Source organism: Salvelinus alpinus, chromosome 7 (assembly GCF_045679555.1).
Source record: "Salvelinus alpinus chromosome 7, SLU_Salpinus.1, whole genome shotgun sequence".
Taxonomy (NCBI): Eukaryota; Metazoa; Chordata; class Actinopteri; order Salmoniformes; family Salmonidae; genus Salvelinus; species Salvelinus alpinus.
Genome location: NC_092092.1, coordinates 1,098,068 through 1,120,715, shown reverse-complemented (window position 1 = coordinate 1,120,715; position 22,648 = coordinate 1,098,068). Strand labels below are relative to the sequence as shown.

General features: G+C 45.1%; 1 protein-coding gene across 1 annotated transcript; it reads left to right on the top strand.

Moving 5' to 3' along the window:
* Positions 1-1,875: 1,875 nt before the first annotated feature.
* LOC139580316 (uncharacterized) lies at positions 1,876-22,196 on the top strand. Its single transcript, XM_071408861.1, has 20 exons — positions 1,876-2,125; positions 2,255-2,462; positions 2,595-2,761; positions 2,904-3,034; positions 3,514-3,680; positions 3,861-3,946; positions 5,693-5,773; positions 6,049-6,163; positions 10,722-10,897; positions 11,815-12,036; positions 14,100-14,302; positions 14,505-14,636; positions 14,813-14,950; positions 17,249-17,774; positions 18,205-18,406; positions 18,674-18,971; positions 19,321-19,451; positions 19,614-19,774; positions 20,711-20,933; positions 21,771-22,196. The coding sequence occupies exons 1-20, from the start codon at positions 1,967-1,969 to the stop codon at positions 21,908-21,910; spliced, it is 3,666 nt and encodes a 1,221-aa protein (XP_071264962.1). The 5' UTR covers positions 1,876-1,966; the 3' UTR covers positions 21,911-22,196.
* The last annotated feature ends 452 nt before the right edge of the window (positions 22,197-22,648 follow it).

Sequence of the window (22,648 nt, the reverse complement as noted above, 5' to 3'; positions counted from 1 at the left end):
AACTTCTTATTTTTTTTCAATCAAAAATAATTGTTCTGAAAGCAAAAACGAGGCTTCCAAGTAAAACAATTTTTTGCAATGAAATATTTTGTAATAGATCGCAAAACTTTATGCATTTTATTTCAAAAACATATTTCGAGAACAAAAAATATATTTGGCTAGACTGCCCCCTTTGCTTGCAGTGTTATTTTTTTATTGCTTTTGAAACTTTTTTGTTGTTGATTGAAACACCAGTTCACCAGTTCATGACATTGTAACGGTTAGCTTTTTTGCAGAAAAATATAACTGCGTTTCCATTAGCTAATGAAACATAGGCCTACTTTAAAACACAGTTGCACTCAGTGTTGTCATACATGCATTGTTTTTAATCATTTAACATTAACTAATTGGGATATTGTTTCATTGCAGGGAAGAATGGCTCAGCAGCTATTGATCAGGTTGAGGGATGGGTTAAGATCTATCATCACCAGATTACCCATTGATTTTGAATATCTCCTGTTTGTGTGCACACAAGAGTTAGTTTGTTCGAGCTGGGGTAAATTATATTGATATTCCCACGGAGGTGGTAGATGATCTGCAACAGTTTATTGAAGTTGTCAGCACCTATCTCACACACAATGTTGTCCCTTCACTATTTACTGAAGTTGGTATCAGTTCTTATAGTGGGAATGTAGGACGGCCAAAACTATAAATTACTCGTGAGACACTTCAAAGTATGCTGGATACTGTTTTTCCTCTGGCTAACTTAGCTGACATGCATGGCATTTCAAGGTCGATCATTTACAGAAGTATGAAAGAACACAATATGTCTGTCAGGGAATGCTATTCTGATATGTCAGATGAAGAGTTCGACCAGAAAGTCAGGGCCATCAAGACAAGGATGCCCCATGCCTGCTTTAGAATGGTCAAAGGAAGTCTCAGAGCAATGGGTCATCTGTTTAGGTATGCGTAACTGGCTGTAAGGGAGTCAGGCGCAGGAGAGCAGAATTTGGGTAGCAAACGGAGCCTTTTATTTAGGCAAACAAAACACACTAAGAACACTAAACACAATACGGGTTGACATAACCCAGCGCAACCGGTCTAATGTGCGCATACACAAAACAATAAACAATTTCACACACAGACATGGGGGGAACAGAGGGTTAAATACACAACAAATAATGAGGGAAATGTAAACCAGGTGTGTGGGAAAACAAGACAAAACAAATGGAAAATGAAAGGTGGATCGGCGATGGCTTGAAGACCGGTGACGTCGACCTCCGAACGCCGCCCGAACAAGGAGAGAAACCGACTTCGGCGGAAGTCGTGACATCATCGTGTACAATGGAGAAGAGTTAGGGAGTCTTTTCAGCGTGTAGATAGTGCAGGTATCATAGCCAGATTGATCCAGCTTCGTTGCATTGCTCGGGGGAAGATACTCTGTTCCTGCTCCCCTGTCTCTCCTCCACATTGATACAAATCATAAATCATTGATAAGGTACTAAGATGTATAATGTCTCCATCAAATCTAAGAAGTTATTTAAACTTTTTTTATTCTTACTTATTTGTAGACAAATGTTCAATGAAGTACTTTGAGGCCTCGTTTTTGTCTTTCAGAACAATTATTTTTGATTGAAAAAAAAAAAAAATGTTTTGCTCTCGACAAAAAGACACAAATGTACCTCCATAGGCTATGCTGGCTATTTTAACAGTAAAGTTAGAAGAATGGGATTAATTTAGGTGGCAATGGCATCATTAACAGGATTTATCAGCCTTTTAATAGAATTTGAGTACGGAACGCGTCAAGGTATAATTTTTAGACACGCAAAGACCCAAACGGCGTTCCGTATTTGAACTGAGAGCCAAACGAGCTGTTTCCATGGTTACATACAGACACTGAAATGTCAGTCCGTCAGTGTACGTGCGACTGTTTACAGAAATCCTAGAATTAAAACAGTTTCAAAAAGCTTTAAAAAGAAAAGCTAAAATGGACAATTGTGATTTGGAGAAGCTTGCAATTTCGGGACAGACGTTGCAGCCTGCGTTCAAAGCAGATGTAACAATTTATAAAGTTACTGTTGCAAGCGATGTCGACCAGGTTACATTGGACCTGCTCACAAGTGACTGCGGAGCCTGTTATAAAATCGTAAGTTTCAACAAAGTAATGTTTGGATGCAAATATATATTTTAAATACTATAAGATATCCTACACTGTGTACTAGGCACATTATTTGTTCTTCATGCTCTTGCAAATCAATACATTTGACATTTTCAGCGTTGTGGTGATGGCTCAAAGTCCATCAAACTGAATGATGGGTTGAATTTGGTTGAAATAGAGGTGGTAGCCGAGGATGGCACCTCCAAAAAATATTGCATTGAGGTCACCAAACTGTCTGCGAGGACTGCAGAGTTGAGTGACCTTACAATTGAAGGAAATGTTCAATTACAACCTACATTTTCGGCAAACATCTATGATTACTCAAGTAAGTGGATATGCATTAAAAAAAAAAGATATATGAAAATAAAGTATGTATTCTATTTTATTCTCATGACTTATTCTATGACTTATATAATGTGCTGTTTTTTCTTTTAAACCTGGTCATCTTTTAATTTAGGCACAGTTCCTTTCTACTGTAACTCGGTAACCATACTACCCAAAGTTCCAGATAAAAACATGAACGTTTCAGTGAATGAAGAAAGTGATTCCCAACCTTCTCCGTTGACTGTTGGAGAAACTGTCGTCAGTATCAAGATCTTATCAGCAGATGGCAGCAATTCTCAGGTAATTACACAAACTGCTACTGTACTGGCAACATTTTTATGGAAACCTTTGCCAAATCTTTGTACTTTGGATATAATGATACATAAAATATTAAATGATTCCTGATGGGGTTAAAGAATGTCTCTTTCAAAACCACTCCCAGATGTACTATGTGTTGGTGATGCGAGAGCAGCTTCCCATGGCTGTGTCTTTCAGTGACGTGAAAGAGCAGGTCTCCTATGAGTGCCCTGTCACTCTGACGGCCCTCTACAGACCCATATCCATCAACCAGAGGTAAAGTTACTATAGCAGGGGTATTCTAATCCTACCCTGGAGGTAGAGTTACTATAGCAGGGGTATTCTAATCCTACCCTGGAGGTAGAGTTACTATAGCAGGGGTATTCTAATCCTACCCTGGAGGTAAAGTTACTATAGCAGGGGTATTCTATTCCTACCCTGGAGGTAGAGTTACTATAGCAGGGGTATTCTAATCCTACCCTGGAGTTCCAGAGTACTGCTGGTGTTCTGTTCTACCTGATAATTAGTGGCACCCACTAAATTTGTCAGTTCTCTTACTCTTCAGGGCCCATAGTCACACAGAAGCTCAGAGTAATGCTGATCTAGGATCAGGTCCCCTCGTATTCAATATTATCTGAAATGAAAAACTGATCCTAGATCAGCACTCTGAGTCGCTTTATGTCTCAGGAAAAGTTATTTATCAATGTGCCTGGATTCTTTCTCATCAATTGAGTCTCTGACACTGTTTTCTGCAGTGATCCACAGCACCTGTTCTCAGCCCCCTACATTGACATGCTGGCGAGAAGGTCGAAGGTCGACCCGCTAAACGAGTGTCCCCTCGGAGACAGCTGGAAGGTTCTGGAACACGACCTGGACAAGACCATGTCTTCTGCCCTGGTCAAGTGCTTCTTCGCATACCGAGGTACACTGTCACAAGCCAGAACGATGATTACTTTCTTAAATATAATTTATTATATTGAAAGAATGTTGTAATGTTCAAATTTCACTCATATCAATATCAGCTAATCAGCAGTTAGAGAAGGAACCACATCTACTGTGTGTTTGTCATTAATCATGGCATGTCTCTGTTACCTCTTCAAAGGATGTGAGAGTGTGATGAAACTGGCTGAAGTGGGGTCACATGCACTGGAGTGTCCACACAAACCCTCAGCAGACCTGGACCAAAAGGTCAGCATGAAACATTGACGTGTGTGTGTGTCTGTGTTTGTGCATACACACGTATGTGCAGAGGACTGAAATCACAGCCATCGATATCTAGGCTCTTCTCGTGCTTTAACATTGGTGCTTACCTCAGGTATGTTTCAGCCTATAGGTTGAAGTGCTCTAACCAAATGACCATCCCGTAATAAAACTTGCCGCATTGCATGTCTGTGTGAAATATTAATGCAATCTTAATCCCTTATTAATGCAATCTTAATGCTGGAATACGTAATGGTGAAACTGCCACGTCCGTTACAACAACAACAAAAAATACCTTTAAATAAATTACACCGTTTTTTTACCCCTCTGACATCATTGACAAAACAGCAGAATATGTACTGGAAATTGTTTTTAACATGATACTGGATTTCCATTTAACCTTTATTTAACTAGGTAATTCGGTTAAGAACAAATTCTTATTTACAATGACGGCCTATCGGGGAACAGTGGGTTAAACTGCTAGGCTACCTGTAACCACTAGGCTACCTGTCTAACGCCTAGGCTACCTGCTCTAACCACTAGGATACCTGCTCTAACCACTAGGCTACCTGCTCTAACCACTAGGCTACCTGTCTCTAACCACTAGGCTACCTGCTCTAACCGCTAGGCTACCTGCTCTAACCGCTAGGCTACCTGCTCTAACCACTAGGATACCTGCTCTAACCACTAGGCTACCTGTCTCTAACCACTAGGATACCTGCTCTAACCACTAGGATACCTGCTCTAACCGCTAGGCTACCTGCTCTAACCGCTAGGCTACCTGCTCTAACCGCTAGGCTACCTGCTCTAACCACTAGGCTACCTGCTCTAACCACTAGGCTACCTGTCTCTAACCACTAGGCTACCTGCTCTAACCACTAGGCTACCTGCTCTAACCACTAGGCTACCTGCTCTAACCGCTAGGCTACCTGCTCTAACCGCTAGGCTACCTGCTCTAACCACTAGGCTACCTGCTCTAACCACTAGGCTACCTGTCTCTAACCACTAGGCTACCTGTCTCTAACCACTAGGCTACCTGTCTCTAACCACTAGGCTACCTGCTCTAACCACTAGGCTACCTGTCTCTAACCACTAGGCTACCTGCTCTAACCGCTAGGCTACCTGCTCTAACCACTAGGCTACCTGTCTCTAACCACTAGGCTACCTGTCTCTAACCACTAGGCTACCTGCTCTAACCACTAGGCTACCTGCTCTAACCACTAGGCTACCTGTCTCTAACCACTAGGCTACCTGTCTCTAACCACTAGGCTACCTGTCTCTAACCACTAGGCTACCTGCTCTAACCACTAGGCTACCTGCTCTAACCACTAGGCTACCTGTCTCTAACCACTAGGCTACCTGCTCTATCCACTAGGCTACCTGTTCTAACCACTAGGCTACCTGCTTTAACCACTAGGCTACCTGTCTCTAACCACTAGGCTACCCTGCCACCCCAATGTATGCTACTCCTCCTCATCCTCTCCTCCTCCTCTCCTCCTCATCCTCTCCTCATCCTCTCCCCATCCTCTCCTCCTCATCCACTCCTCCTCATCCTCTCCTCCTCATCCTCTCCTCATCCTCTCCTCCTCCCCTCCTCATCCTCTCCTCCTCATCCTCTCCTCATCCTCTCCATCAAAACAAAAACAATAACATAACATACTGTATGTGCTGGGTTGAATAGTGGCACAGTTTCCTCTTATGTGGATTTCAGCTTTAAATGTACCTTTCTTTCAGGACGTCACTGAGACAAGCTGGTACAAGAAGCATTTTGCATCCTCGACCTGCTTGGAGATAGAGACCAAACACACCTTGGAGGTAATAAGAGCACTTTACATACATATGATAGAGGTTTACACTCTAGTTATAGATTACTCACTGATACTAGGTATTTACATAATTTATGTCCTACAGAGAACTGAAATATTGTAAAGCGTTGCCTAGTTTTCATATCTTGCTCTATTCGCTATCATCGTTGTTGCTAAGATTGTTCAAACCTTTGTCATCTCATTAGATAGATTCTCTGCTATTGTGTTGCTGATGAAGCATCATTCATTCTGCATAAGTGAGGATATTTCCTTTGTTCTCCACAGGTGCATAACTGGGAGAAGAGACTACAAAAGGCAATAGGACAGGATAGTGTCGATAATCTGTGTTCCCTGGCCCAAGACAATCTGAAACTCTACAGAGAGCGTCTGCCCAAACCAGGTCGGTAAGAGTTTCCATCCAACGCAGCTAAGCCAAACCTCTGTGAGCATAGCGGATTAGCCTTGCCCATTGGAAAAATACATAAAGAGAGGCTAGTTAGCGTTAGCATAGCGAATTAGCCTTGCTTATTGAAAAATTCATGAAGAGAGGCTAGTTAGCATTAGCGTCAAGGGCCTATCCAGACATGATGCAGGACACTCAAGTTACTGTTTGTCTTTTTTTTGTTCACTTGTTCCTGACTAATCACTGACTCTGAGAAGTGACATCAGAGAAGCGTTGAATGAGGACTCGTTGGTCCTCATTCTGAAATCGAATCCTTAAAACTCACAAAGTTGAGCCCAAGCGGTGTGTCTGTACCAGGTCATGTGTTGAACATATACAGTGTGCTTGCTCTTCTAATACAGACTCTGTGACAGACAGTTAGATTCGGCGACCTGGAAGAAATCCAGCGGGAAAAGGGATGTAATTCCAAAAACAATTCAAAGCCACCTTAAACATTCTTCCATGATGGTCTTTAATGAGGAACAGTAAAGGGTCTTTCAGAGTTCAAAGTGCAAGAAGGCTTGGAAACAAACACCAGTTTCCTCTTTTCTATCGTGCTGATTATTCATTTAGAACGTGTGGCTTTGGGGTCATTCTACTGGGGTCAGTCCACTGGGGTCATTCCACTGGGGTCATTCCACTGGGGTCATTCCACTGGGGTCGGTCCACTGGGGTCATTCCACTGGGGTCATTCCACTGGGGTCATTCCACTGGGGTCATTCCACTGGGGTCGGTCCACTGGGGTCATTCCACTGGGGTCATTCCACTGGGGTCATTCCACTGGGGTCATTCCACTGGGGTCAGTCCACTGGGGTCATTCCACTGGGGTCATTCCACTGGGGTCATTCCACTGGGGTCATTCCACTGGGGTCATTCCACTGGGGTCGGTCCACTGGGGTCGGTCCACTGGGGTCAGTCCACTGGGGTCAGTCCACTGGGGTCATTCTACTGGGGTCAGTCCACTGGGGTCAGTCCACTGGGGTCATTCCACTGGGGTCAGTCCACTGGGGTCAGTCCACTGGGGTCATTCCACTGGGGTCATTCCACTGGGGTCAGTCCACTGGGGTCAGTCCACTGGGGTCAGTCCACTGGGGTCATTCCACTGGGGTCAGTCCACTGGGGTCAGTCCACTGGGGTCAGTCCACTGGGGTCATTCCACTGGGGTCAGTCCACTGGGGTCATTCCACTGGGGTCAGTCCACTGGGGTCAGTCCACTGGGGTCATTCCACTGGGGTCAGTCCACTGGGGTCATTCCACTGGGGTCAGTCCACTGGGGTCAGTCCACTGGGGTCATTCCACTGGGGTCATTCCACTGGGGTCATTCCACTGGGGTCAGTCCACTGCGGTCATTCCATGTAATTTCAGCAAGCTATGACACCGACCATCTCAGATTGTTCTGAAATCTTTTCTGTCGTTAGAAACAGATCAAATGAGCATTCCTGCAACATTATTTTGTTGAAATGTCATTTGATCGGCCTCCCGGGTGGTGGAGTGGTCTAGGGCACTGCATCGCAGCGCTAGCTGTGCCACCAGAGACTCTGGGTTCGCGCCCAGGCTCTGTCGCAGCCGACCGCGACCGGGAGGTCCGTGGGGCGATGCACAATTGGCCTAGCGTCGTCCGGGTTAGGGAGGCTTATGGCCGGTAGGGATATCCTTGTCTCATCGCGCACTAGCGACTCCTGCGGCGGGCCGGGCGCAGTGCGCGCTAACCAGGTCGCCAGGTGCACGGTGTTTCCTCCGACACATTGGTGCGGCTGGCTTCCGGGTTGGATGCGCGCTGTGTTAAGAAGCAGTGCGGCTTGGTTGGGTTGTGTTTCGGAGGACGCATGGCTTTCGACCTTCGTCTCTCCCAACTCCGTACGGGAGTTGTAGCGATGTGACAAGATAGTAACTACTAAACAATTGACTACCACGAAAATGGGGTAAAAAAAAATAAATAATGTAATTTGATCTTTGAAGAAATTAAGCTAATTGATTGCCATTTTAATGTATAGGATTCATATAATATAATGAATATATTACCTAACATCCAATTGTGACCAAACTTGTTTCTAACAATCAGTAAGACATGAGGAATCCCAATTTTTTTTGAAAAGCCACCCACGGACGCCCCACACCAATCCCACCCCAACAACCAGTATACAGTATCAGTTATCTATACTAGTAGTATGAAGCTGCTGCTTGGAGTATTGTTTCTTCATACTATGTAATGTATTCTCAATGAATTCGGTGATGTTACGTTTATGTTGTTAGGTCCTACATCCTGATATTTCCGGGTTCTGACCACTAGATGGTGCTGTTCCTGCTATTAGGTGTTTTATTTCTTTCTTTAAGAATCCTGAAGCTAAAGGGATAGTTTACTCAAATGACTAAATTACATATTGGGTTCCTTACTGTGTACTCGTTGTTGGTGTAAGGGGGGGTTCTGTGGGTGGCTTCTCACTGGGAACACACTGGTTCAATCAACGTTGTTTCCACGTCATTTCAATTCAATTATGTTGAACCACTGTGGAATAGACATTGAATTGACATCCTTGCCCAGTGGGTTTCATGTCTTACTCATTGTTATAAAAAAGTTTGGTCCCAATTGGAATGTTAGGTAATATATTTATTGACTATTAAATGAATCCTATACATTAAAATGGCCAATTTGCATGCAATCAATTATCTTAATTTCTCAGAGATCAAATTATATTCCAACAAAATAATATTGCAGGGTTACTAATCACATTTTTTTTTTCTCACTAAAGAAACAGTTTTAGACCAATCTGAGATGGTGGGTGTCCAAATCCTCTTTCTTGTGCTTTTTGAGGTGGAACGACCCTTTGTGTGTGTCAGTGCTATGAAGCCATAGTTAGGGAGAGAGGCTTAGATTGTTCTAGAGTGTAAAAGGCTGTAAAACAACAGAAGCGGTGGCGATACATCCGTCATGAGTTGAAGTGAACCTATGATAAAAATGACAGACCTCTATATGCTTTGTAAGTAGGAAAACCTGCAAAATCGGCAGTGTATCAAATACTTGTTCTCCCCACTGTACTTCCGGCCCTTCCTTGGACACTGTACTATCTAACCTCCAAATGAGCTTCAATGCCATACAACACTCCTTCCGTGGCCTCCAACTGCTCTTAAACGCTAGTAAAACCAAATGCATGCTTTTCAACCGTTCGCTGCCTGCACCCGCACGCCCGACTAGCATCACCACCCTGGACGGCTCCGACCTAGAATATGTGGACATCTATAAGTACCTAGGTGTCTGGCTAGACTGCAAACTCTCCTTCCAGACTCATATCAAACATCTCCAATCCAAAATCAAATCAAGAATCGGCTTTCTATTCCGCAACAAAGCCTCCTTCACTCACGCCGCCAAACTTACCCTAGTAAAACTGACTATCCTACCGATCCTCGACTTCGGCGATGTCATCTACAAAATAGCTTCCAATACTCTACTCAGCAAACTGGATGCAGTTTATCACAGTGCCATTCGTTTTGTTACTAAAGCACCTTATACGACCCACCACTGCGACCTGTATGCCCTAGTCGGCTGGCCCTCGCTACATGTTCGTCGTCAGACCCACTGGCTCCAGGTCATCTACAAGGCTATGCTAGGTAAAGTGCCGCCTTATCTCAGTTCACTGGTCACGATGGCTACACCCACCCGCAGCACGCGCTCCAGCAGGTGTATCTCACTGATCATCCCTAAAGCCAAAACCTAATTTGGACGCCTTTCCTTCCAGTTCTCTGCTGCCTGCGACTGGAACGAATTGCAAAAATCTCTGAAGTTGGAGACTTTTATCTCCCTCAACAACTTTAAAAATCTGCTATCCGAGCAGCTAACCGATCGCTGCAGCTGTACATAGTCCATCTGTAAACTACCCACCCAATTTACCTACCTCACCCCCCATACTGCTTTATTTATTTACTTTTCTGCTCTTTTGCACACCAGTATCTCTTCTTGCACATGATCATCTGATGATTTATCACTCCAGTGTTAATCTGCTAAATTGTAATTATTCGATTTATTGCCTACCTCATGCCTTTTGCACACATTGTATATAGATTCTCTTTTTTTTCTACCATGTTATTGACTTGTTTATTGTTTACTCCATGTGTAACTCTGTGTTGTCTGTTCACACTGCTATGCTTTATCTTGGCCAGGTCGCAGTTGCAAATGAGAACTTGTTCTCAACTAGCCTACCTGGTTAAATAAAGGTGAAAAAAAAATAAAAAAATAAAAAATAAAAAAATGTGTGTTAAAATAGAAGCTCTTTATTTTCCTCTGGGACGCAAAGGGCCTGACAACAATGTAAAGTGACAGATAAGGGTTGATATTGCAGAAGCAATTTACACCCATTGAATATTTCATGCAAAAAGAGGCTGGCACGGAATACCCTATTCCTCATCGTGTGTGTGTGTGTGTGTGTGTGTGTGTGTGTGTGTGTGTGTGTGTGTGTGTGTGTGTGTGTGTGTGTGTGTGTGTGTGTGTGTGTGTGTGTGTGTGTGTACCGGACCTACCCAGGTGACCTGCTGCAGTATGAGGATGGTCAGTCTCCTCTGGACTGTCTGGAGCAGGCTGCTGTCTATTATGCCTCAGCCATCAAGCTGAAGCCACGAGACCCCAGACTCCACTTTCTCCTGGGGCTGGCCCTGGAGGAGCAACACTATGCAGCAGAGATGTACGGACTGAGGAGGAAAGTAAGTAAGCCTTGGCCAAGCCAGAAAGGCTGCTGCCCTATGGGCCAATCTCCTAATTCTGTAGCGTGAAGCAGCTTGATTTACAGCCCCCTGGACAGGACGTTAGTCTATCGCAAGGCCAAACAACTCATTGTTGAATTTGCGATTTCCAACTTGTTGTGTAATGTTTATGTCCAATGGCCGATGAGCACCGATACATTTTATCTATAATTTCTCTTCATAATTTCTCTTCATATGACAAAGATTGAAAATTATTTGCCAGTAGATTGTCGACTTGATTCATGATGATGACTGCTAGCTAAAATTTTGAAAGTAAGATGTTGACAAGATCAGTCCAATCAAAGCTGCTGTACATGAACGTGAATTGACATTTTATCTGTGGCCAATGACCTTGTGCCTTCCTGGATGGGCACCAATCACGGTGCAACGTTCCGTATTTTCCGCTGGTTGCCCCACGACCACAGAAAGCATTGAGCTAGGCTGAAACACCTGCATTTTGGAGCTGCTTTACTCAAGAAAACAAGAAAGAGACCATGTTTGTATGCAGCTTTATTAACTCAATTATATATATATTTTTACATTGTTTTCAATCTGATATATGACACGTATTAATGCCAAAATAACATGCAAAACAGGTAAGCCCCCCCACAAAATGTGGGGCTCGAAACAGGCTGCCCTGAATAACGGGTCGTCACTGACCGAAACTAATCAGATTACACTACTGAGTTTGATTAATCCAAAAGGTAGGTTACTGATTACTATTTTGGACAAGTAACTCGTAACTGTAATGGTTTACATTTAGAAAATAACCTACCAAACCCTGTTCCTGTATAACGCGCCCTTTACTCCAGAACGTGACCAATTTGAATATGTGTATGACTCGGTGGATTTTCTTCTTCTTCTGTTTCCTCCTCCAGGCTGACGGGGACGTTGAGGACCTCAGCAGTGCCAAGTCCACGGCGCGTCAGGATGACATCCTGGCTGTGTGTAAGCTGCATGGCTTCCCTGGCACGCCTACCCTGGAGAACCAGCTACAGGCCCTGGACACAGAGTACCACCAGTTGAAAGAGCAGGGCCAGTCGGGCAAGGCAGACTACATCCAGACCCTGTTCATCTTCCTCTCCAAGAAGGCAGGCAAGGTCAGAGACACCGTACATACAATTACAAAGATATATATTGAGAAAGTGGTGTTCAAACCTTTTTAAGCAGGGACCCCATTTTTTCCCCGCTGCCAGAATTGCTTGCGACAACATACCCACCCCTAATCTAATGACACAACTTTCCAATCTGAAAAAATATATAAAAATAAAAAAATTCTCCAAGATATCAACCGATAACCGTCATTACATTTTCTCATATTAAAGACAACCAATAAATACTTTTACTCAATATAATTTCAATTGGTCTAATAATCTTTCTCCAAAAAAAGGGGCAAGAAAAACTAGGTATTCTAGTATCAGGGACTAGGTATTCTAGTATCAGGGACTAGGTATTCTAGTATCAGGGACTAGGTATTCTAGTATCAGGGACTAGGTATTCTAGTATCAGGGACTAGGGACTAGGTATTCTAGTATCAGGGACTAGGTATTCTAGTATCAGGGACTAGGTATTCTAGTATCAGGGACTAGGGACTAGGTATTCTAGTATCAGGGACTAGGTATTCTAGTATCAGGGACTAGGGACTAGGTATTCTAGTATCAGGGACTAGGTATTCTAGTATCAGGGACTAGGGACTAGGTATTCTAGTATCAGGGACTAGGTATTCTAGTATCAGGGACTAGGGACTAGGTATTCTAGTATCAGGGACTAGGTATTCTAGTATCAGGGACTAGGGACTAGGTATTCTAGTATCAGGGACTAGGTATTCTAGTATCAGGGACTAGGGACTAGGTATTCTAGTATCAGGGACTAGGTATTCTAGTATCAGGGACTAGGTATTCTAGTATCAGGGACTAGGGACTAGGTATTCTAGTATCAGGGACTAGGTATTCTAGTATCAGGGACTAGGTATTCTAGTATCAGGGACTAGGGACTAGGTATTCTAGTATCAGGGACTAGGTATTCTAGTATCAGGGACTAGGTATTCTAGTATCAGGGACTAGGTATTCTAGTATCAGGGACTAGGGACTAGGTATTCTAGTATCAGGGACTAGGTATTCTAGTATCAGGGACTAGGGACTAGGTATTCTAGTATCAGGGACTAGGTATTCTAGTATCAGGGACTAGGGACTAGGTATTCTAGTATCAGGGACTAGGTATTCTAGTATCAGGGACTAGGTATTCTAGTGTCAGGGACTAGGTATTCTAGTGTCAGGGACTAGGTATTCTAGTATCAGGGACTAGGGACTAGGTATTCTAGTGTCAGGGACTAGGTATTCTAGTATCAGGGACTAGGTATTCTAGTATCAGGGACTAGGTATTCTAGTATCAGGGACTAGGTATTCTAGTATCAGGGACTAGGTATTCTAGTATCAGGGACTAGGTATTCTAGTATCAGGGACTAGGGACTAGGTATTCTAGTATCAGGGACTAGGTATTCTAGTATCAGGGACTAGGTATTCTAGTATCAGGGACTAGGTATTCTAGTATCAGGGACTAGGGACTAGGTATTCTAGTATCAGGGACTAGGTATTCTAGTATCAGGGACTAGGGACTAGGTATTCTAGTGTCAGGGACTAGGTATTCTAGTATCAGGGACTAGGTATTCTAGTATCAGGGACTAGGTATTCTAGTATCAGGGAATAGGTATTCTAGTATCAGGGACTAGGTATTCTAGTATCAGGGACTAGGTATTCTAGTATCAGGGACTAGGTATTCTAGTATCAGGGACTAGGGACTAGGTATTCTAGTATCAGGGACTAGGTATTCTAGTATCAGGGACTAGGTAGGGACCATTGAGCTGAATCTATGTGTCTCTATATAATGTCAGAGAGACGTCCAATGGACGTGGAACCCAGTTGATGTGTGACATTTGAACAGCCTGTGAAGGGCCTCTGAACGGCTTTGATCTCTCACTCATTGATCTTAGAGTAAGTAGAGTGGCACACAGAGATCAGTCGACCTGGCTGGCTCCCGGAGGAACAGCCCCTATTCAAATGAATTATAGAACAGAACGGTCCGTTAGTTCAAGACTACGTTTGAGCGCTGTTGGTGCAGACCCAGACTGGGGGGGTTGACGTTCCTCCCCTTCCTTGTACCTCAGGATGGCAGTGCGGGCGTTGGGGACGAAGAGAGCTGTATTCACCGGGCCCTGCTGAAGTACCTGGATGCCTGGTCGCTGAACCAGGACTTCTGGGAGTACAATCTCCACGTGGGGCGTATGCTGCTGCTGCAGAAGAGGAACACGGAGGCACTGCAGCACCTGCAGACCGGGCTGGCCCTGCGGCCCTCACAGCCAGCACTTAGGTCAGCACACGCTGTAGTATGTTTAACACAGTTGGTTCTGGGAACCAGACTTGCTTTAACTCCTGAGCTTTAGCTCAGCGGGCTATGACAAAACTGTAGCATGCAGGAGACCTGGGTTTGCCCTATTGGTCACATTGCCACGGGTAGGCAACTCTTGAATGTGTGTGTGTGTGCGTGTGCGTGTGTGTGTGTGTGTGGGCAGGTTCTTCACAGGTCTGGCTCTACTGCTACAGGAGGAGGCCTCAGAGGCTGTGGAGAAGGAGGCAGCCCTGTTTTTACAACAAGGCCTGGAGCATGTTATAGCACAGTACTGCAACACGGAGAACAACTACAGGTGTGTGTGTGTGTGTGTGTGTGCGCGCGCGCGTGCGTGCCCAAGACAGAGAGATCGGGATCGAGAGAGAGTAGCTTGATTTCCAGACTTCCTTAAGTACACTTCTACATGTTGTGCAGTCAGTGTTTCTTTGTAAGCTAAAGGTCCCCTTTTTTCCTGCCGTGACATGAACTCAGTGGTTTGGAGCAGAGCGTGACAGACCCTCTGTCCAGTGTGAGAACACAGTTCCTGCGTGGCTGCCTCACCCTTGGTACCCTCCAACAGAAGAACACTCTCTCTCAGAAGCCAATGAGCGCAGAGCAGGTCTATCACACGTGAGTTTTATATTGCTTGCCTGGTTCAAATCTCTTTTCATCTGTCTTGCCAAGTCTCTATCTATGTATACTGAACTAAGATATAAAACGCAAGTGTTGGTCCCATGCTTCGTGAGCTAAAGTTTTTTTTTTTTATTCCAGAAATATTTCATACGCACTAAAAAGCTTATTTCTCTCAAATGTTGTGCATAAATGTGTTTCCATCCCTGTTAGTGAACATTTCTTCTTTGCCAAGATAATCCATCCACCTGATAGCTGTGGCATATCAAGAAGCTGATTAAACAGCATGATCATTACATAGGTGCACCTTGTGCTGGGGAAAATAAAAGGCCACTCTAAAATGTGCATTTGTGTCACACAACACAATAACACAGATGTCTCATGTTTTGAGGGAGCTTGCAATTGGCATGGTGACTGCAGTAATGTCCACCAGAGCTGTTGCCAAATAACTTAATGTTAATTTCTCTACCATAAGCCACCTCGTTTTAGAGAATTTGGCAGCACGTCCAACCGGTCTCACAACCGCAGACCACATGTAACCACGCCAACCAAGGACCTCCAAATCCAGCTTCTTCACCTGTGGTATTGTCTGAGACCAGCCACCCGGACAGCTGATGAAACTGTGGGTTTGCATAACTGAAGAATTTCTCCACAAACTGTCAGAAACCATCTCAGCGAAGCTCATCTGCATGCCCGTCGTCCTCACCAGACTCACCTGACTGCAGTTCGGCGTCGTAACCGACTGCAGAGGGCAAATGCTCACCTTCGATGGCCACTGGCACGCTGGAGAAGTCTGCTCTTCACAGATGAATCGCAGTTTCAACTGTACTGGGCAGATGACAGACAGCGTGTATGGCGTCGTGTGGGCGAGCGGTTTGCTGATGTCAACGTTGTGAACAGAGTTCCCCAAGGTGGTTACGGACAACAAACACCATTGCATTTTATCAATGGCAATTTGAATGCACAGATGTGAAGAGATCCCGAGGCCCATTGTTGTGCCTTTCATCCGCCATCATCACCTCATGTTTCAACACGATCATGTCGCAAGGATCTGTACACAATTCCTGGAAGCTGAAAATCACCCAGTTCTTTCATGGCCTGCATACTCACCAGACATGTCACCCATTGAGCATGTTTGGGATGCTATGGATCGACTTGTACGACAGCATGTTCCAGTTCCCGCCAATATCCAGCAACTTCGCACAGCCATTGAAAAGGATGGGGGAACAACATTCCACAGACCACAATCAACAGCCTGATCAACTTGTCTATCACAGTGCCATCCGTTTTGTCACCAAAGCCACATATACTACCCACCACTGCGACCTGTATGCTCTCGTTGGCTGGCCCTCACTACATATTCATAGCCAAACCCACTGGCTCCAGGTCATCTATAAATCTATGCTAGGTAAAGCCCCGCCTTATCTCAGCTCACTGGTCACCATAGCAACACCCACCCGTACCACGCGCTCCAGCAGGTATATCTCACTGGTCATCCCCAAAGCCAACTCCTCCTTTGGCCGCCTTTCCTTCCAGTTCTCTGCTGCAAATGACTGGAACGAATTACAAAAATCACTGAAGCTGGAGACTTATATCTCCCTCTCTAACTTTAAGCATCAGCTGTCAGAGCAGCTTACCGATCACTGTACCTGTACACAGCCCATCTGTAAATAGCACACCCAACTACCTCATCCCCATATTGTTACTTATCCTCTTGCTCTTTTGCACCCCAGTATCTCTACTTGCACATCATCATCTGCACATCTATCACTCCAGTGTTAATGCTAAACTGTAATTATTTTGCCTCTATGGCCTATTTATTGCCTTACCTGCCTACTCTTCTACTCTTCTACATTTGCACACATTGTACATACATTTTTCTATTGTGTTATTGACTGTACGTTTGTTTATGTGTAACTCTGTGTTGTTGTTTTTGTCGCACTGCTTTGCTTTATCTTGACCAGGTCGCAGTTGTAAATGAGAACTTGTTCTCAACTAGCCTACCTGGTTAAACAAAGGTGAAATAAATCAAATAAAAAACTCTATGCAAAGGAGATGTGTCGCGCTGCATGAGGCAAATGGTGATCACACCAGATAATGGCGTTTTTTTATCCACACTCCTACCTCTGTTGAGGACAGAATTTAAGTATATATGCAGGAAACTAGAACAATTCTGGTCTGTCTCTGTCTTAATGTGTGTGTGTGTGTGTGTGTGTGTGTGTGTGTGTGTGTGTGTGTGTGTGTGTGTGTGTGTGTGTGCGTGTGTGTTTGCACTCATCTTCCTTTACCCCGAAACAGTGTTGTGGTGCTGGCAGCGCGCGGTGTGTGTCGGTGCGTGTGTCGGGACGAGGTGTCCCAGCAGCTGGAGTGGGTGTTGCTGGATGCCCACTTCGCCCTCCTCCAGAGCCTCATTCAGCAAAAGAAGGCTGCTGGGTTGACCCAGGGTCAGGGCAAGCAGGGAGAGACGGAGAGACAGGCTGCTGAGTTGACCCAGGGTCAGGGCAAGCAGGGAGAGACGGAGAGACAGGCTGCTGAGTTGACCCAGGGTCAGGGCAAGCAGGGAGAGACGGAGAGACAGGCTGCTGGGTTGACCCAGGATCAGGGCAAGCAGGGAGAGACGGAGAGACAGGCTGCTGAGTTGACCCAGGGTCAGGGCAAGCAGGGAGAGACGGAGAGACAGGCTGCTGAGTTGACCCAGGGTCAGGGCAAGCAGGGAGAGACGGAGAGACAGGCCTGGGTGGTCAAGAGGTGTCAGGCTCTCACAGGTCTGATCCGCCTCACCTCCATCCCCGCCTGCAGGGAGCTGCTGGACATGCAGGAGAAGGTTAGACTGAAGAGGAAGAAGTTGACCCTAACCCAGTGTTTCCCAAACTCGGTCCCGGGGACCCCAAGTGGTACACATGCTGAATTAAATCATCTATAAATCTATTTATCATCAAGCTTTGACTATATGAATTAGTTGTTGTGCGCTGTGCAAAAAAAAAGAAATAGCCCTTTGGGTCTTCAGGACATGATTTGGGAAACGTTGCCCTACCTACTGATACAGCATCAGATATTCTTCCATCCCCAGAATAAGATTGAGGGTAGAGTCATCTGATCCTGGATCTGTGTGGTGTCGTCTCAGATTTTTTTGGGCAATATCTCAGCGAGTTTTGCATACATTCATATTTTCCCCTCGCAGTGACTTTGATCTTGATCTTTTGATTGACTGTGATCGTTGGTGTGTTGCATACAAAACAAACTGTGGTGTCCAGGTCTGCCAGGTTGCCGTGGTAACGACTCCTCGTGACAGCCACGCGCTGTGTCTCCTGGGGCTGGCCCAGCTGGCTCAGTGTGACAACGATCACGGCTCCCAGAGATCAGAAGGAGCCAATGCCAACGCCTGCCTCAGCTTCCAGGCAAGCATCGAACTGGAGGACAAGCCTCAGAGCGGAGAGACACCCACACAGCTCACCAGTAAGAGAATAGTGTGTGTGTGTGTGTGTGTGTGTACATGCTTCTGTGTGTAATGAAAGAAGACTGTGTGTGTGTGTGTGGGGGGGGGGGGGTCTTAATGAAGTGTGTGTGTGTGTGTGTGTGTGTGTGTGTGTGTGTGTGTGTGTGTGTGTGTGTGTGTGTGTGTGTGTGTGTGTGTGTGTGTGTGTGTGTGTGTGTGTGTGCGTGCGTGCGTGCGCACGTTGATATATGCAACTGAGCCTTGTGCCATCCCTCCCCCTCCCTCAGAGCAGCAGTGGTGGCAGGACAGGCTGGCAGCAGACAAGGAGAAGGCAGTCAAGGAGACAGCCAGCCAGGGAGCGGGCGGGAGTGGCTCTGGTCCTTCTGACACTGCAGTGGCTGCCGGGAGAGGATGTGGGCGTGGCATGGGAGGTCCTGCTAGAGGGGGCACTGCGGCTGCAGCCAAGAACCCCACAAGAGGAGGCAAGACTGCCCCTCCAGCCAAAAACACCCCCTCTACTGCCCCTCCAGCCAAAAACACCCCCTCTACTGCCCCTCCAGCCAAAAACACCCCCTCTCCAGCCAGGTCAGTCAGATAGACTTTAGACGTGTTGGAGAGCATAAATATTACACAGTGGCTGATTTCTGTTGGTGCACCTCCCCTGACTGTAAATGCCTTCTTCTGCCTGCTTTGAAGGCTTTCAGTATTTGATGTAGAACACGGCCTAATGAGAGAGGTATTCCAAGGAATGGGAACGACATGCTTTTGGACACGTGTTGTTTTATCTATCATTAGTTTTCCCAGTCAGGGTTGAGTAAAATTATATTTAAATTCAGTCCATTCAGGAAGTATACTGAAATTCCAGTCTGAATTGTTTTAATTGAAATGGAAATTGAGCCCAACCCTGATCCAAGTAGTTTATATTTGTACTCAGCAGGGGGCAAGGTGGAACAGCCAAAACCCCTGGCCCGGCCAAGCCCAGCAGTTCCAAGACCCAGCTCATCTCCCCCAGCAAGTCTAAACCAGACTGCTCCCCAAGCCCAGCCAAACCTGGGCCCACAGAAGGTAGGCTACCATCCAGGGTAGGAATTACACTCACGGGTATCCAGTCTTTGGCCTAGTAACATTAATTTCATGGATTGTGTCATTTGCTGTGTGTGGGTTACTTAGTATTGCTCCATTTGGAACCGATTGCTCTGTCTGTGGTTTGTGTCTGTATGGCTACAGAGTCAGCTGTGGCAGAGAGTGGCAACGTTCTCCCCAAAGCTCTATTGAACCGTCGATCCCATGCCCCTCGCCTCGGCTTGGCCCGCGCCCTCTCCCGCTCCGCAGACAGCCACGACCAGGCACGCCAGCTCTACCAGGAGGTCATCACCATGGCACCAGAGGTCACATATTACTATCAGTTATTATACAGTTAGTACAGCTGTTCTTGTTATTGTTGGCTCCATCCAATGACTGGTCAGTTTGGAGTGTTCTTCCTGTTATTGTTGGCTCCATCCAATGACTGGTCAGTTTGGAGTGTTCTTCCTGTTATTGTTGGCTCCATCCAATGACTGGTCAGTCTGGAGTGTTCTTCCTGTTATTGCTGGCTTCATCCAATGACTGGTCAGTTTGGAGTGTTCTTCCTGTTATTGTTGGCTCCATCCAATGACTGGTCAGTCTGGAGTGTTCTTCCTGTTATTGCTGGCTTCATCCAATGACTGGTCAGTTTGGAGTGTTCTTCCTGTTATTGTTGGCTCCATCCAATGACTGGTCAGTCTGGAGTGTTCTTCCTGTTATTGTTGGCTCCATCCAATGACTGGTCAGTCTGGAGTGTTCTTCCTGTTATTGTTGGCTCCATCCAATGACTGGTCAGTCTGGAGTGTTCTTCCTGTTATTGTTGGCTCCATCCAATGACTGGTCAGTCTGGAGTGTTCTTCCTGTTATTGTTGGCTCCATCCAATGACTGGTCAGTCTGGAGTGTTCTTCCTGTTATTGTTGGCTCCATCCAATGACTGGTCAGTCTGGAGTGTTCTTCCTGTTATTGTTGGCTCCATCCAATGACTGGTCAGTCTGGAGTGTTCTTCCTGTTATTGTTGGCTCCATCCAATGACTGGTCAGTCTGGAGTGTTCTTCCTGTTATTGTTGGCTCCATCCAATGACTGGTCAGTCTGGAGTGTTCTTCCTGTGCTCTCCAACTGTTGCACTCCCCAGCTGTGTTTTCTCCTGGGTGTTAACTAAGTCCAGGTGGTGTCTAGAATATTGGTAAACACTTTTCAAATACAATGTGATTTTGATTGGTAGATTGATGAATGAATTGGTGGACTGTGATTGATCAACAGGTCCACGATGCGTACATTGAGCTGGCAGAGATGCTGGGGGAGTCAGACCCCCTGGCTGCTGTAGAGGTGTACTGTCGGTTCCCCCTGAAGCCCGTCTCAGAGCAGAACTTTGACGACGCCTTCATCACTGGAGAGATCGTACGCATCCTGATGAAACAAGGCCTCTACGAGCACCCGGAGCTGGGACACAACCTCATCGCCTACGGGAAAGTCATGGGTCTGGGTGAGTTATCTTTTCATTAGAACCGTCTTGGAACAGATGGTTTTTTAGATCATACAGTGGTTCTTTTAAAAACTTTTTTTTTTAGCTCAAGACCCAAATGAGAAATGTACCCAACATCTTCCTCCCAACGACCCAAATGAAGAAGACGGTGGTGTGATTTATATATGTTTTCTCATAATTCGTGACCCATGTTCTCGCATCCATTTTTTCTGTCCCAATCCATAGAGCAGGATTAAATCCGTATTGCTGCGGTATCGCAGAAGATTTGCGTTGAAATGAGGGTCATTTCAGGATGAGCTGACATTTTTGTCGGCGTTTTGCGTGAATGCAGGAACATTGCCTTTAAAATATAGAAACAGAACATTTGGAAGAGAAATTAAATGCAGATGTAGGATCTTAATTTGACCAGTTTCTCACAGCAGGAAAATCATTCTGCAGCAACAGGAAATGTGAATTCTTGTGAGGATTATAGTTAATTAACATTTTTGTAGGGGTTCGTACATTTTTTTGTTTGGTCAAATCAAGGCTGAAATTTTAAAGTGTAAGTTTAATACAGTATCTCTAGAAGCCTTTTAAAACCTAGAATACACTACAAGTTATTTCCTGCGGTGCAGCAAATTTCCAGCAACAGGGTGATCAAATTAAGATCCTACATCTGTATAGTAGGCAGACGCTAAAGGGAAGGATGTGTCATTTTTAAAATACAATCTCTTACTGTATTCTCTTCGAAAAGTCTTACTACTTAAAATTTTATAAATAATATTAGTGAATGTTAAGGGTAATGCTTCAGCCTCATCAGATCGTGTTGTTTGTTTGTTTATTTGTTTGTATGTGTAGGTTGCCTTGAGAAATACATCGACATCCTTGAAGGGAAGTTCATGAGCAGCCTTCTAAAGAGAGTGTATGCTGGGATCCATGAGAAATCAGTGGAAGACAAGGATCTGCAGGACTTCTTCAAGTTCAAGTGCTGGATATGAACTTTCCTTTCATAAAGAGACGGGCTGTTTATTCCTTGATCAAAGTATGAATGTATCTCTTTAGACCTATAGACCAGTCACATCATCTTTAGACCAATCGGCTAGTCGACAGAGTGAAACATCTGTTAACCCCCCCCCCCCCACAACAACAGCTTCCCGGGCGACCAATCTGGCAGTCCCCCGCACCTCTCCGATTCAGAGGGGTTGGGTTGAAAGCAGAAGTCAAGTTTCGGTTGGACCTTGTGTAATTGAAGGTTAAAAAATCAATGTAATCCTTTAAATAATATTAACTGTTACTATTCCTTGGGTTATGCCGACACCAGGAAATATCATTCACTGCAAATGAGGTCACCGACGTGTTAAAATACCAAATTCAAATAAGACAATACTTTGATAGTTTTCTCAAAAAGGCCATTTAAATCTTGACCACTTCATCCCCAGTAGACTGTTTCATAACAAAGTCACAGTAAGAACAGCAGTAGACTGTTTCATAACAAAGTCACAGTAAGAACAGCAGTAGACTGGTTGATAACAAAGTCACAGTAAGAACAGCAGTAGACTGTTTCATAACAAAGTCACAGTAAGAACAGCAGTAGACTGGTTGATAACAAAGTCACAGTAAGAACAGCAGTAGACTGTTTCATAACAAAGTCACAGTAAGAACAGCAGTAGACTGTTTCATAACAAAGTCACAGTAAGAACAGCAGTAGACTGTTTCATAACAAAGTCACAGTAAGA

Coding starts and splice junctions, on each gene's coding strand:
- LOC139580316 (XM_071408861.1), top strand. CDS start 1,967: ATGGACAATTGTGATTTGGAGAAGCTTGCAATTTCGGGACAGACGTTG. Junction 12,037..14,099: donor TCTCCAAGAAGGCAGGCAAG/GTCAGAGACACC, acceptor CTTGTACCTCAG/GATGGCAGTGCGGGCGTTGG. Junction 18,972..19,320: donor AACACCCCCTCTCCAGCCAG/GTCAGTCAGATA, acceptor ATTTGTACTCAG/CAGGGGGCAAGGTGGAACAG.